This window comes from Corapipo altera, unplaced genomic scaffold, assembly GCF_003945725.1.
Source record: "Corapipo altera isolate COAL_440 unplaced genomic scaffold, ASM394572v1 48, whole genome shotgun sequence".
NCBI classification, from domain to species: Eukaryota; Metazoa; Chordata; class Aves; order Passeriformes; family Pipridae; genus Corapipo; species Corapipo altera.
This window is the reverse complement of record NW_020884931.1, coordinates 1,308,530-1,325,657: the sequence shown is the minus strand read 5'-3', so window position 1 is coordinate 1,325,657 and position 17,128 is coordinate 1,308,530. Positions and strand designations below refer to the sequence as shown.

Here is a 17,128-nt window from a genome sequence, read left to right as displayed (position 1 = left end):
GTAACGTGGCTGCTTCACACCAATCTGAGGTGGACACCAGTGTCTGATGCATGCTGCTGTACTGCATTTACTCCTTGTATGCTTGTATAGTTACAAGGGTTATGGCTGATTTTTTGGAAGTAATTCATTGCATCATGATCCTTCGTGTTTGTTACAATAAATAAAACACTGTTCTGGTGTCACCTTGCGGAGTTCACACCTTCTGGTGCTTCTTTTGGGGTTCTTGGGGCTGCTTTGGGGGGGTGGGGGGAAAGCTGGACTGGATTTTCCGCTGGAGTATGGAATGGGGGAAAACCCGGACTGGAATTTCCCAGAGTACAGCATGGAGGAAAACCCAGACTGGATTTTGGCCAGAGTACGGAATGGGGGAAAACCCAGACTGGATTTTGTCTGGAGTATGGAATGGGGAAAAACTCAGACTGGAATTTTCCAGAGTATGGAATGGGGGAAAAACCCAGACTGTTGTTTTCTGGAGTATGGAATGGGGGAAAACCCAGACTTAATTTTCCTGGAGTATGGAATGGGGGAAAACCCGGACTGGATTTTTCTGGAGTATGGAATGTGGGGGAAACCCGGACTGGATTTTTCTGGATTATGGAATGGGTGAAAACCCAGATTGGATTTTCCTGGAGTACAGAATTGGGGAAAACCTGGACAGGATTTCCAAAAAAAAAAAAGAAATTAAAAAAAAAATGAAAGGTTGGACTTGATGATCTCAGAGGTCTTTTCCAACCCAGCTCATTCTATGATTCTATGAGTCCTTCAGTCACAGACAGAAAGGAATGAAATCGTGGTTCCCTACATCTTCCATGAGTTTAGTGTCCTGTTTTGTTGTCCTCATACTTGGAAAAACCAGGAATCTTTGACAGCATGGTAGAAGTGGTCTGAGGATGCCTGTAGGCAAGACCCTTTGGCACACAAGAAGAGGTTTGAGAAGCATTGAACCTGTTTGCAGTAAGGTGCTTGTTGCAGCATCTGACTCTATGTCATTCAGTGACAAAAATCTTATTCCACCTATGCATTAAATCCTCACTGATGACATGGTTTTTGCTAGCATAAATTTTCAGTAGATTATTTGAACATACATTCTAATCTACATTGTGTTTTCCAGTACGTTCCCCAGCCTGAATGATTTTGGAGCCTAGGCCACATGATGGACCAAAGAGTGTTTCTGTATCACCTCACATACAAAATTGTTAATTTCCTAAGTGTTTGCTGAGCTTTGTATGTAGGTTTTGTAGCAACTGAACTCAGAATGTACCAGCTATCACTATTACCCCATGTGGCTTATTTTAATCCCCCTCTTATTGGTGAAAGCCACAGTCACACCTTTTACTGGTTCTCCTGGCATACTTGCCTGTTTGAAAGGAAGTGCAATTTAGTGCTGTTTGTAATGGTTTACAGTTTGCCTGCAAGGAAATAGCCTGAAACAAATAAATGTTTATCAGACTGTGAAAAATTTTTAGTGATCAAATACCAGCCGTAAAACTCAACTGCATTGAATTAGGGAAATATAGATAAAAAGCTTAGGAACTTGTATATTAATAAATTTATAAGCCAGACAACCAAAAGTCTTAGCAACCCTTATAGCATCATATACCAAGAAACTTTAAGCTTTATTCATTCTATGTTGATAATTTGGAGAATAAGATATTGCTTTCCTCTAGAACTTTGAGGTACAGTGTAAATCTCAGAAGCATGAGATTAGACATAACAGATTAAAATATGGTGATCCATCTGTTACCACAAATGGGATCTAATTAATTTCCAGCAGAAAGATTTCTGCATTTTTCAATCTGCTGAACCAAAAACAAAGTTAAAACTCTTGCCTCATGATAAAGGTTCTTCATCTTTTTCTGATGTGGAACATCTAGAAAGCAAAACCTTTCCAGGTTTCCTGAAGTTCTGTGTTTTTAGTCATTGTCAGCTCAGAATAGAGAGACAATTCATCTCATCTGATTCCAGTAGACTTAAAAGAGGAAAACTTCAGAGAAGAGTACTAATAAAATCACTTCTATGCTAAAAAAGTTAGACTTGATCTATTACACATGACAACATGCAACCTCTTCTTAAACATACTGTCCAAGCAACCATTTTTGTTCCGTCATTAGTTAAATCTTTAAAACTACCACCTTTCCAGTTGATCCCTGGCTATTTCATAATATCCATCTCTCAAATATATTGAGATTGCTATATACATATAGCAACTGTCAGTAACGATGATGGGCTAATAAAAGTCCAGGTCAGTGTGCCAACACATAAACTGCAACTCACAATATTTGCCCTTGAAAATATGCACTGGAATATTGTCAATTAGATATCATATGCAGTTAAGTACAATAAATTGAGTCTTAATAAGCTGTATCTCTACAGTTTACTTACAGTTCCTTAAGGGTGTTGATAATTAGACTGATCTTTATATACCAGTAATGATACAATTTTTACAAAGGCATGTTCTGGGTAATATTTTAACTTTGCTGCTGTTCAAAATAACTTGAGTTCTGCTTTTACACTAGCTAATACATTACACTGCTGTATTGAGCAGCCATATTGACTATAAGACTTCACCTTTTTTGAAGTATATAAAAGTATTTTTATGACTATGGGCTAAACCTCTCCCAAATTTAATATGAAATGTTTAATAACATATGTGGCTTGAGTTTACTGCTGATGGCATAAAAACACACTTTCTGTAAAAGACAAAATTTTATTAAGGTATAGGCTCTGGAATTTATACTCTAATTTTTATTTTTGCTTTAAAGTTACTTAAATTTTGTCACTTGCTTATTTTTCTTTTCTGCCATTACAAAATTTTTGCATAGTTACTTTTATTTCAGTCAATCACATGCCATTTTTATGTTCATCTAAATGAATAAGTAGTTCCCTATAAAACTCAATCCATTCAAAATTCAGATAAAACAGGATTGCAGAAAATACTGTTAATTAAAATATTTTATATCAAACATGCAATAGCAGGGATTCAGAAAACATAAAAGATTGTCCCTGCTCCTTCTAAAAGAGATCAGAGGAATCAACGTAGTACAATACAAATTCCCAGGTTTTCTCTTTTTCCCTCATATAAGTACAACTTTACTACTGGAAATTTTGCACACTCCAGAACAAATCCCTTGTTGTGTATCTGTCTACTTACTGTTATGAATTACATGTAAGTAATTTCATTAAGGTATCACAATTCATTAGATCAATGGTATGAGATCATGACACTATGTAATACATACTCCTATGTATTAGGCTGCAGCCTAAATTCAATAATGATGTTACAGTGCCACTATTGAAAATGTGTGACCATAGTTTCAGGAACTAAAGTTTAGTTATTGCCTTTCATGCACAGATTTTCTTCTGAAGTTTAGTTTGATTTCTAAATGTATTCCCAAAAAAGTCTCATTTTTTCATAATAATCCTGATTTTTTTATTTATAAAGGAAAATAACCAATTTATATAAAATATATATCTACTGCCATACACAAAGTAGCAGGTAGTAAAGAAATGGGTGAAGGAATAGAGTCCTCCAAGATTCCCTTGCAATCTCTGAAGAAGCTTCAGATAAAGCAGTTTATTTGAGAGCAGATCTCACAATTCCCTTTTTTTATTTACATTAGGAGTCAGTATACAGAATTATCCTCTTTTTGTTAGAGTAGGAGGATTGTTTCTTCCCTTTATTTTTTTGAGGCCAAAAAAACAAGTGTGCTACAGGCATGTTCTCACTGGCATTTTCATTGCAGGCCAGAGGAATCAACTGGAAGTCAGCACTTTTAGAGCTACACCTATTCATCATGGCAATAATGTTACTGATCAGTTATGCCATAAGCACTGAGAAGAGTTTAGTGGGTTTACTTTACATCTTTACAGGTACTGCAGATCTTCAGTTATTCCAACAGGACCTTTCCTATTTACACCTATTTATCTCTTTTCTGACTTAGAGCTGATTTGTGCTTTAACAAACAAGTGAATTTAACACAGAAATAAATTGCTAGCTAATAAATGAACCCAAGTTCTCAATGTATTCATTATTGGAATCACACTTATGCAAAAACACACAGAACACCACACAACAGTGAGTCACACACAACTGTTGGTAAAACAAATGCCAAATCCTCCTGTAATAGCTCATCTTTTTTTATCCCAAGCCTCTGCATTTCTTCAAAATAAGAACTTTGCAAGCGCTAAACCAAAGAAATGTAAAATAAAAACTGAAGATGCTGTTCTATTTATTTCTTTTCTGAATAACTAGCAGAAGTATCTCATTATTTGGTACCAGTGACATTGCTGACAGGTCACTTCATAGACTCTTACATGATACATGCTGGTGGGCAAAAATTATTAACTTAACAGCTACCATTATCTTCAAACATTAGTAGAGAGGGAATTATTATCCATGTGCTTATAATGGTAGCAGCAACACAGGAATACTGCTCAGGTGTGACAGATGCACTTGACCCCCGTAACCAAACCAGTAGCAGTTTGGTACAGGAGGTAAGAGCCTAAGCTGTGTCTGGACCAAAAACTCCCCTAGAAAACCTGCAACGGAGCAGAATGGTCCAGTGAGCATCAATGCATATGAGCCTGCAAAACTGTCTGTGTGATTAACACATGGATAGGGGGTGGCTTTTCCAAGACTCATTTATCAAGGAACAAATGAAGTTGAGGGTAGAGGGAGTCTCATGCATACCTTTACATTGTATGCAATTTGACTATGAGCCAACCACTTTATTGCGTGGATACAAAACAGCCTAAATGAGCCTTCTTTGAGCTCTCCCTGCCTGACGGCCTGGCAGCGTGGCAGTTATCTCCCACTGAGCTGGGACACCTCTCAAGGTTGCTCCTTGAGGCACAGAGACCTTTCTATGAAACACATGGATGAGTCCAAATTGAGTTCTCTCTAAATAGCAACTTGACTGCACACCGGTGACTGTTGCCTTGAGCACACCTCTTGAGGTTTGAGATTCCTTACCCAAGGCAGAGAGACCCTCTATTCCCAACAGATCTTCCTTAAGTTGCCAATTAGTTGAATGCTAAATTAATACTAATGAAATCCATGTAGTTAATTCCTTTAGGTATAAATCGTTGTTCAATTCAGAGATCAAGACTGGATCTAGCTACACCTGAGCTCTATCAGGAATTTAGAAAGCAAGGGGGTCCACTCAACCTCATGACTCAACAAGAGGGTCTCCCTTACCCTTTTGCATCTTTGGTCTTTGGGTAAATAATTCTAAATTGATTTCAACTCGATTTTCCTTTGTATGTTTCATTCATGTAATAACTAACAGAGTGAACTTTGTTAAATTGCGTGAAAAGTATAGTCCACAGGAACCTAAATTGGGATTTTTGAAGTCAGGGAACAAGTAGTTTAACCACTATATAGCTAGGCTTCTTTATTCTCCTAAATTTGTGGATATATCTGGTGTTCATTTCTTGAACACCTTTCTTAACAAGAAATAAACACCATTCATTCAAATATGGTTCCATGTATGAACAAAAAAAAAAAAGAAAGAAAAAGGAAGGAGGTAATAAAGCAGTGGAAGGAATTATGGCTTGTCTTTTTCATAACCCATAAAGACAATATCCCTGGAAGGTTTTTATATGGCTGAACAAAGTCATCTTCAAATCCTTAATTCTCTTCAAAAGCAGATATTTTCTCCCTTCATCTCTTGTTGTGCTGCTGGTTTTAACTGTACTTTCAAAGATGTTGCTTTGTCTTGTTTCTAATGTCACATTGTACTAAATCACTACTATGGCTAGGAATGAGAGGGCCTCTGTGGCATACTAGAGTGGTGTTACTCCCCAAGAAAAACATGGATAGCCCAGTATATTGTAGTGAATTTTGACAACACAACAGGCAACTCCACAATTCCTTTATATGACACGTGAAAATACAAAGGAACATCTGGCTGTGGTGAAGCCAAGGTGTCAGGCACACTTTTCTCCAAACGTGCTATTTCAAAATGATCAAGCATTATAACAGTTTCTTCCCTCAGGCAGACAAAGAGGAATGAGGACTGCGAAGACTGAGAAAAACCATAGGGAAAGTCTAATCTTGGAAGAAAAAAGTGCTCCCTTTATTCAAGTCCTTCCTAAAACATGATCTGCTGTTACAAGATCAATAGAAATCGCTTTATAGTATCTCAATGGTTGCACATTAAAGTACAAGGCAGAACTCATCGTAAGACAACCCACACAATTCCAACTCATGGTATTTTTGAGGCAACTGAATTGTGAAAACAAATTACTCTCATACAAGCTTAATATGCACTGACTTAAACACAACAGACAACATCCTGATCTCCAATCAAGGGATATTGCCTCAAAAGAAAATGTTGGGTGAGCATTCAGGTGCCTTTAATATTCACTGAAATATAGGAGCCTACTTGTCCTTGATGACCTTCTCACCTCTCCAATGTACAAAACCACCTACCTTTTGCACATTTAGTTTGTACAATAGGCGGAACAGAGTGGTAACTTTTCTTTTAGATAGGGGGTTTCAACATACTTTAGAAAAGAGATTGGGCCTCAATAGCGGATGAGGATGAGTGATCATTCTAGAGTTTCTCCCCACTTTCATCAGTCATGACTAAGCATTTACTTTTTGTTCTATATAAAAAAAGTATTTGATCCTTAAAAAATATTGATGAAATATAATTGCTCTTTTTTCCCCCAATAAATCAAGAAGCCCACTGTGTTCATAGCCCATCAATAAACTGAAGGACAGTTGAGAAAGACTTAAATGATGCGTCCACACAGCTTCTGCAGCACATACGTTCCAGCATATGGCTTTTCAAATCCCCCTTTACAGTAGAGAATATGCACTTTGCTGCACATTCACAGGCTTCTTTGGTAGAGTGTGATGGAATTTTGTCTACCACTTGCAAGGGCACTTGAGGGAAGACATGAAAATGTAAACTTAGTGTTTTATGTCCACTTACTCCCAAGAGTATTCTATAGATTCAGTATTGATTTGTGGTTGATGTCTTTTAGTTTTGATGTGATTTTTTTTTTTTCTAAAGAAAAATAGGCTTTTCAAATATTTTTCCTGTTTGAGTGATGAATTCTATCACTTTTAGACCCTCTCTCACCTAAGAAGGGAAAGGGTAGCTAGTTTACTTGTCCAGGCTCTGCTGAGTTATCTGTCTTTTCAAATACTTCAGGCAAGAGGCCATTTTATGCTGTGACAGGTGGTGGCTTTCATCTTTCACATTCCCTGTAGTGATAACCAAAGCAAGGCAAAACGTTTACAGGCAAATAATAAAAAAAATGAATTTATAGGTTAGCAAGTCACTCTTTTGGGAAAGAATATAGAAACTGATCTTTTCACCCCAATTCTACACTTCTTTCAGTATCTTGCCTGAATACCCCATTAAAGATATTCCAAAAATAAGAGAAATCACCAGCACTGAAATGCTGACATGGTGGGTTTTCTTTAGGCATCCTTATTGGTACATAGTACATATTGTAGTTATTTGTCAAGAGAATTGAACTTTGAAGATATTTCTTGCCTTGGCTGATACCGTTCTTTTCACAATTTCATTGTAGCACTGCACCATAGTCCACACTAACAGAAAAAAAGTCAGTGAGAATTAAGAGGTACCAGATGGAATTTACAGCTGAAGGGTGCACTAGGAAGAGCAGCTTAGACTTTTCTTTTGCCACCAATTTTGGCATCAGTCCACAATGGAGATACAGCTGCTGCTCTACCTTTCTCCAAGACTCCTGATTCCATTACATTACTCATAACCATGCCACTCTCACTGCATTGAAGACTTTTCATACTTGCACAAATATTCTTCTGTCTAGAAACTTTTTCTCATGCTATTGCCATGCTGCTTGCTGCTCTACAACTCAGCTCTGCTGAATGTGCTCTCCACTTCTCCATGTACCTCTTGGTGCTCAGTTTTCATTCTTATTACACTTTCTGACTCTGTTCAGTACTGCTCAGTGGTTATGCAAAAATGCCCATGTTTCAGAAGCGAGTAAAGCAGTGTTATAGGAAATGTGTGTGTGTGTGAAAAACGACAACAACACAAAAACGCCCTTAGAAGCTACATTTTGAATAGAAAAAAGTAGATACTCAAAAGGTAAGTGTTCACATCTGAACAATCCCCTAGATTCCTTCAGGTTAAAATCTACCATTTCCCCAACAATCCTGTTCTCAAACAACATGCATTCTCAAACAAGAAACAATTACACAAAAACATTTAATGTTTTCTAGACAATAAAAATCCTCAGATTCCTAGACTCTTTATTTCTCTTTGCTTCTTTTTAGTCCTGCTGAAGACTAGATGGAAAGCACTGGCATTGAAAAAGATTAAACAGATGCAAAACCAAAGCAGTCTGCTTGTGCAATGGACTGTGAAGAAAGTTGGTGATGCATGTTAAATGGTAAATAATAAAATCTAATTGCCATATAAATGTGCATGGCAATCCATCTCCCACATAATCAATGCTAGGCCAATTACTCTGTATGAGTGGGATGGTTCTGGTGGAGAGGTGAGGCAGTCAAGCACATAAAACGTCCTTCTTTTTTTTCCTGTTCTGACCACTTTTGTAGATTGTATACACCCAAAAAATAGACAAAATCTAATGAAGCTGACAATTGCACAGCATATTATACTCAGATCTCTTTTTCTCCTGATATAATTTTTTCACTCTGCTTTAATACTCAACACATACTCTTAGGAGAGCCTGTTTACAAAAGAGTGAGGAATTCCTCTCTACAACAGGCATACTAAACCTCAGAGATCAACATCAACAAAACTCTTCCTTTAGCTAGTACTTCAGGCATGATTCTCCACATAAAGCTGCCAAAGAGTTGAGATGCTAAATGTTATAATTTTGAATGTAGATTTGCAGAGGGTAACTTTTTATGTGATACTACTCTTGAGCATGACAATCACCTCCAGACTCAGGATATTCCACGAAGGTGCCCTTTTGCCAAAAGGACTGCTCAGTTAGAACATCAATGTCAATGAGAGTGGTGCTCTTGTACCCATGGTAGCCCATTAGGACGTGCTCCTTGGTTGGGGGGGGGGGGTGTGTGCTAGGAAGCCATAGAATGTATTTATACTAAATATCCAGATTTTTAGGTAAGTTTTTAGAGCATCCATGTTTCCTGCATTATCCTTAGCATAACTTTTACTTGGTATTCCAGAAAGGCTTGAAAGAAATTCCATAATCATCAGCTGTAATAACTTGCATGCCAAAAGCTGTAGGAATGTAGGCAAATCTATCCATTTGTATGTGTGTGAAAGACTAAGAAAAACAGGGGAGAAGAAGCAGAAAGCAAAAACCTTGCTCACCATTGAGTGATCTGACAAACTACTGCATTATTACCAACTTCACAGAACTCAGCACTAGAATATGTCTAATCTAGAACTACTGGAGTAGATTTTCAATCTTTTTCCCCATCTCAAAATTTTGGTGGTTTGGATACAGTTTGTGAAGGCTCAGCACTGCCAGATTTATTTTCACAGCCTGGTAGACAGCACTGCTATTTAGACGCAGCATGTGACAAGTTGCAAAGAAAGGAGGATAAAGGAATTCCCATTAGAATTCCCATCACACAAGGTTGTCCAATTGTTATCTGCCCCTAGAACTTTGCAACATAGGAAGCCTCAAAGAAGAGTTCTCAGTTTTAAGTCTCTTGTTTTCCTCTGTAGAGAGCCTGCTTTCCTGCATTACCACGAGGGCAACAGCTGCATTTGCCACAGTCTACTCCAACAGGTCACATTGGGAAGATCTATTTGCTGTTGACAGTATTTGGAACAGATTATTTCTGCATGAAGAGTTCACAGCCCACTGGCAAGGTCATTACAATTAGCTCAAGCATGATTATTTGAGAAATTTAAGCATTAATACTTGTCCATTTGTATAAATTTGTGTTTTATGTAAAATACTTTTCCATGCTTCTTAAAGCATTGTTTCTCTAGTAATAGAAATATGAAGAATCACTGCCATTGATAGAGACCTTGGAATATAGAAACACATAATGAAACAGCAATAATGATTGGCTCAATATAAAACAACATAGAGAAATACTACATGAAATTGAAACAATTTCAATTTCCATTGCTGAAAGAGGAAATCTTCTTTATGATTGAGACAAATTTAGCTCAACATGATCAACCTACTTTGACAGGCAAATGAAATATCAATAGATTAAGGGACTATTACAAATCATCAATGAATATGCCAGGCTAGTAGATCTACTGATAATTTGGTTAATTGCATTAAAAGTTTACAAGGATGAATTAATTGCCAAGCAACTCTTTTTGTGCATAGAAGAATTATAACTCAGTGCATTTGTAAAACTATTGAGGTGATACCAGAAATAAATATGATACTTTTTTTTCCAAATGCTTCAGACTAGTGTTTTCACATTATTGGAAAAAAACAGCAAATGAAAAAGCAAATGTATATAGCAGCAGCAGCCCTATCTCACAAAGGAATAGAGAAAGCCAGTGGAGAGATATGGAAATAAAAGTAAAACAGACAAGAAGATATCTAGACAGGTTTTTTTTTAATCCAGGGAGGTTGATTCTGATGTATGCTCTAATATGAATAGCATTTTTTGAGGATGAAGTGATATAGCAGCACAGAAATAACATATGACTTACAATGGACTCTACAACTGATGTTTGGGAAGGCCATGTGAAAGATGATGACAGTGAGACAAGCTGAAATTATTAATGTCAATTCAAAAAAAACAAGTCTTAAGAACATATGAAATGATGCACAGGCAGTAAAGGTTAACCCAAAAATGTTTAGTTATGTAGGACTTTTTTACATAATGGTGATTTCCCTTAAAAAATAAAATACAGCCATCCCAATATCAAAACTAGGATGGCTGCAGATCATTCTGGAGGATACAGCATATCTGTAATCAGAAAGTTTAAATTAGGGTGGAATACTGAAGTATTGAAACTACCAACTCATACAAAAGTTTGTAACTACTTATTGTTGAATCTAAAATAACAGCAGTGTTCCTTAGTTTCTTGTTTTGTAAGACTCCATTCCACTTCTCATTTCAATTTATAAACAGTTAAAATGCTAAAGTATTTTAATTTTCTGATGGGTATTTCAAGAGAATTATGATTGGATTTCTGTAGGTTTTTGTATACTTGCTGTCTAAGAAAGTGTATAAACACTTGGGGATTAAATACTGCCTACATGTGTAGGAGAGAACCAAAAGGAAGATTAATTCCTAGTAGGTAAGTGGATACGAAGTATGCTTGAGGATGTCCTCCTCCTTGAAAGCAGATCATGCATCTTCAAATACTCTTAAAATAAAATAATTTCTAACAGAACTACAGTTTCCCACACCACAGGAAATAAAATGTGGAGAGGGAAGAGATATATAGATATTGCAAAATCTACAGTCTCAGCAAGGGAGACATCTTTTCTTTGGCAACAGTGAGGAACAAGAATCATATAATGGTTTGAGTCAGAAAGGACCTTAAAGATCATCCAGTTCCAACTCCCCTGCCATGGGCAGGGACACCATCCACTAGACCAGGTTGCTCAGAGCTCCATCCAACCTGGCCTTGAACACTTGCAACTTCTCTGGGTAATCTGTTCCAGTGCTTCACCCCCCTCACAGTAACGAATTTCTTCCTGATATCTAATCTAAACCTACTCTCTTTCAGTTTGAAGCCATTCCCCTGTCACTACATGCTCTTGTAAAAAGTTCCTCATGTCCTTTTTGTGGGCTCCCTTAAAGTACTGGAAGGTTGCAATTAGGTCACTCCAAAGCCTTCTCTTTTCCATACTGAACAAACCAAATTCTCCCAGCCTTTCCTTACAGGAGAGGTGCTCCAGCTCTCTAATAATCTTTGCGGCCCTGCTCTGGACTTGCTCCAAGAGGTCAATGTCCTTCCTGTGCTGAGGGTCCCAGAGCTGGATGCAGTGCTCAAGGTGGGGTCTCACCAGAGTGGAGTAGAGGGGTAGAATCACCTCCCCTGACCTGCTGCCCTGACTGCTTTGGATGCAGCCTAGGATACAATTGGCTTTCTGGGCTGCAAGTGCACACTGCCAGGTCACGTCCAGCCTCTCATCCACCATCACCCCCAAGTCCTTCTCATCAGGGCTGCTCTCTATCCCTTAATCCCTCAGTCTGGATTGATATCAGAGGTTGTCCTGATCCAAGTGTAGCACCTTGTGTTTGGTTTTATTAAACATCATGAGATTCCCACAGGCAGTTCTCAAGCTTGTCCTGGTCCCTCTCAATGGCATCTTGTCCTTCAAGTGTGTCAACAGCACCACTCAGCTTCGTGTCATCTGTAAATTTGCTGAGGATGCACACAATCCTTTCATCTCTGCCATTAATGAAGATATTAAATAACACTGATCTGAATATGGAACCTTGAGGGACACCGCTTGTCACCGATGTCCACTGGTACTCTGACCCTTTGATCACTACCCTCGGGATGTGACTGTTCAACCACTTTCTTATCCATCTAGCAGTTCACTCATGAAATCCATCTCTCTGCAATTTGGAGAGAAGGATGTTGGGGGGTATCCATGTCAAAGGCTTTGCAGAAGTCCAGATAAATGACACATGTAATCCTTCCCTTGACCACTGACATATTTACTCCATCATAGAAGTCAAATTCCACTTTCACTTGTAATTCTGTGCCCCCTCAAGGCTACTAAAACCCCTCAGACCATAAGAGCACAGCATTAAGTACAGCAAGCAAAAATTCCTTCCACCTAACTATTTTGGTCTGTGAAGGCCTTGAATTGCAGCTGTCCTAACCATCTGAGTTGTACTGAAAGCAGGGCAGGGAATCTGCTCTTAAAATATATGAAAGGAAATTTGCTGTGTAACTGAGTGCTGGTAGGCTTGAGCTGCATTGCTTTTGCTGGTAAGACTCATTTATCTTTACGGGTTATCTGCTAGAACTGCACCCGAGTACACTTTGCTAATTTTCTCTGCTGGGAAAAATAACACAGTTCTTGGAATCCAAACACAGAATTATTTTCACTCATTTGTTTGTCTCCAACTTGTAATTTACCCATCTAATTACAGCAATAATTAAGCTGGAGAATTTAATATAAATGTTTCCACAGGTACCCACTGAAATTGTACCAGAGGTTATGGAGGGAACCAACATCTTTAATAATGAACTTTCTGTGTTATATAGCCAAATCTTACGCCCAAAAGGAAACATATTGGAAATTCTCTCCCATACTTTTATGGAAGCTGTCTGCTTTCCCAGACAACTTCCATGCTGTGCAGGCTCTACAACACAATCTGTGTCTTATCTTCACGCTGAATTCACTGTGTATTTGCAAAAAAAAAGCATATATGGGATTTATCTTTCCAGGATTGGCTTGGATTTCAGCATAAGAAATCTGGTAACTCTACAATTATTCAGAAAGTCTACAGATTCTATATTATCTGTACAGATTTATATTTTACTTAACTCTGGTTAAGCATAACCATTGATACCAGTAGCAGGAAGTGGAATTTTGAATTTGCTTTGTTGCTAAGACTAAAATAACACAAGACAATGAATTAACCATAACTACTTGTATCAGAAAAGTGTATGGAGTGTTTATAGCATAACAGAAACATGTCATTAAAAGAAACACTGACATAAAATAGAAATGAAGAAACTACAGGAGAGCATTTCAACTGAATACAAAGGAAAGAAAAACAGAAATGAAAGGCAATTTTTTCTCCTTTTTAGCCTGCTGGCTAAAACAAATCATCTTGAACCTCCCCCCTCAGATATCCAACCAAAATTCTCATGATATAGTATGCCATATTTAAGAGAATCTGATTGAGCAAAAATATAGTAGCCTACATTAAAAAAAATAAAATTAAACATACTATTATGAGAAGACAGAGATGAAGGACTTGTGTATACTAGAACAGTTCAGAAAGAAGTTTGCTATATATTCCTGCACTGAATATGTCAGGCTTGTTATTCTTTTACTATACACATTCCCTGGGTGGTGAATAACAGAAAATCAGCATCTAATGCAATTCATCTTCCTAGCTTCAAATCTCAGTATGTTTTTTCATGCTCCTCATTTCTTTTTTTCCAAAGGAATTCAAGGTTAGAAAATGCAACCGCTATGGATACAGTTTTACTTCAAAAGTGTAAAGCAAAAGTAGAATTTTCAAAGTGCAGAAAACAAAGGAATGGTGGATTTTATAGGTTGTCCTCGCTGATGAGTTTTCCCTGGGACTGGGCTGAGCAGCGCATTCAGTAAGATCACAGCGCTCTCTAGTGCCTTTACTAGGCACATGGCACAAACTTTTCTTAAATAAGGCACCATACTAAAATACCACATTCCGTTTGAAAAATATGTAGAATAAAGTGACTGTGTCAAGTTAATTATCAGTTCGTAACAGGAACCCTACCTATGTCTAATTTATCTGCTAGGAAGAAACCCAAACACATGAAATACATATACATATGCATAAGTAGTACTTGCCACCAAAAAAAAAAAGTGGAAGAACAAGGCGGATTCCTTGTCTACAGCATCAAAATACCGCTGAAATATTAAACTGTCTCAAAAACATTGACAATATTTAACAGAATGCAAAAATGAGAAATAACAGCACAAATTTCAAATACAATTTTAGGAATGCAGTGAGAGCCATTCAAAAAGCTTTATCAGAAATGCTGGGTTTATAAATTAGAGAATCACCTACTGAAGATTATGACATATCAAGATACTGTTTTCATAGTCTTTCTTACAATCTTCATAGCACTTTCAAGTGAGGCAAACATGTAAAATATCACAAAATCCAGAATAATTACCAAGGTCAGCTCATTATCTGTGACTCAGAGGTAGATAAAAGAAAATCCAGCAAGGAATAAGCTCTTGATGGAATATTAATATCTTCTTTGAACATGCTGGCTTTTGAAATACTGTACTTCTTTGACTGCTATGAAATTTTGGTTCTCCTGACAAGAACTTTTTTAAAGAATGTTAGAATACACAATACTTTTCCACATGACCAGAACATATATTCTTATGTTTGATTAGGTAGTCAGTATTTTAAAAATATACTTATACACCTTTTCAAAAAGATATTTTTCCTCTGATGCAAATTACCTTTTCAGAAACCCACCTTTAGAAATGATTGCTATCACTTTAAAATATACATATATATCAGTTTGGTTTAACAAAATGGATCTTAAGAATCTAGCTGGATCTATAACATGTAGGTTTAGGCCAATAAAACAAAGTTTATCCCACCTGCAGTTGAAATTCCAATATATTACATATTTAGGTGAGTATGTTTATGGTTCAATACATCTTGCAACTTGTATTTATAAGTCATTTGGAGGACTGCCACATAAGATCTTAGAAGGTAGTTTATGATACTGAAATTGCGTTGCATCTCTTTTCCCAGCACAAGGTAGTTTTTATGTGAAATATTGAACAGTGAGGGTCAGGTCAAAGTGTTCCCCAATACTCTAACATAGAGATCAGCAGTTCTGAGAAGCCTCTGTAGTCATACTGTAAAGCTTGGGCTGTGGTTTTCACATGCCACTCATGTAACTTACGTTCATGTAAAAGTCAATGTTTTTACATAGATGTTGTAGGCCTCCTTTAGCTCCCCAAGCGCCTTTTGGTTCATATTGGCCATTCTGTGTTTCTGTAATTTCCTGGTTTTTTTTTTCCCCATGGCATTTTCACACGTTTTAAGTTGCACCTACCTGTGCAGAACTACTACTAAACTTGCACTGTTAGGTTAAGATGATGTTATCTCTTGTGATCATATTCATTATTATAAAGTAAAAGGCTTCATACGGTATTTATAAAATTATGTTGTACTTCACATACATGATTTATTCTGTTTATCATTCTGTAATGACTCTCACTGTAGATTATACAAGAATAATTGTACTTACTTTTGAGATCTAAATTTCTGGCTCCTGCTGTGCTCTGTGTCGTGATTTTAGTGTCAATCTTTACAGTGTGGAGATTGTTGGTATCCCTTGATATCATCACATTATGCCACTGGTTGTCATTCAGAGGTTTATTAGAACTTCCTTTGATGAGATTCGCACCATTTCCCAAGTCAAACACATAGTGCAAATACCTGGGAAAAGAGAAAAAATTGGAAAAGTTTCCTTTTTCTTTACATAGCAAGGGGGCACTAAATAATATGTCTAATATTTTATATTTGCTTGTACTCCTCAGTAGTGCTGGTAAAACCAGAAGACAACAATGAATGCCAGATGGGGAAGCAACCATCGTTCAGAGAATTTGCCACTGGTTTAGATGAGCTGAGGTGCAGTCCCAAGTTTCTGGAAAGTAATGAGCACTCCATGTACCAACACATGCATACATACGTAGAGAGAGAACAAGAGGAAGCTACAAACTAGTACTTCTTTGTGGCAAACACGAGAGAAGTTATACCTATTATTTACTGTCATATATTTCAGGCATCTAGCTTCATCTGAAAGAAAGAGTCAAAATAAAGCATATCAAGTTTAACATGAAGAAACATTATGAATCATATATATCCAGTCAGATAAAGACTTGTATCCTAAACTTTCCCTTGTATTTCTCCTGTATATACGTTTTGAATAGACTGGTTTTGTCATGCTAATCCATACATACCCTTTTACTAATTCAACCACAATGAAATCATTTCCATCGCCACTGTTATAAAGTATCAATCCATCCAGAGAGGTGGTTTTGAACTGGAAAAAAAGGTGCATAGATGTATACGCTTGTAGCGTGGCCAGTGCAACATAACTTGCTTTTGTTTTAAAGGTTACAGGGTCTGCTATGATGTTCCTGAACCCAAATCTTGCATTTAGCTCACAATAATCGATGTCTCCGTTTTTACACAAGTCAATGTATGCCATGCCATTAAATGTGAGACTCTGTAGATGCCCAATAAAATTAGAAGGCACAGAAGACAGGTAGCGCCGTTCTGTTATTATTCCTGTTTCTATGTTGTGGAATTCCAGTCGTGTGTGGTCACCAGCCATTTGACCTTTAAACAGTAACAAGAAAACAGGTGTTAGCATCTGAAATGGGAGGTCAAAAAGCACATCATGTGATTAAGTATCTGCATCAATTTCACACTTCTCAGAATGTGCAAGGCCAAATCTTGGCTCCAACCATCCAAATTACTGGT

General features: G+C 37.2%; 1 protein-coding gene across 30 annotated transcripts in view; it reads right to left on the bottom strand.

The window, feature by feature from the left end:
* The window catches only part of NRXN1 (neurexin 1), a 706,226-nt gene that overhangs the window by 364,198 nt on the left and 324,900 nt on the right, over positions 1-17,128 (bottom strand). For all 30 annotated transcript variants that reach the window (XM_027659276.1, XM_027659316.1, XM_027659314.1 and 27 more), the window contains 2 exons: positions 16,603-16,984; positions 15,888-16,078 (listed from right to left, as the gene is read on the bottom strand). In XM_027659276.1, the coding sequence (XP_027515077.1) occupies positions 15,888-16,078; positions 16,603-16,984 (573 nt within the window). The remainder of the gene's footprint in view (positions 1-15,887; positions 16,079-16,602; positions 16,985-17,128) is intronic.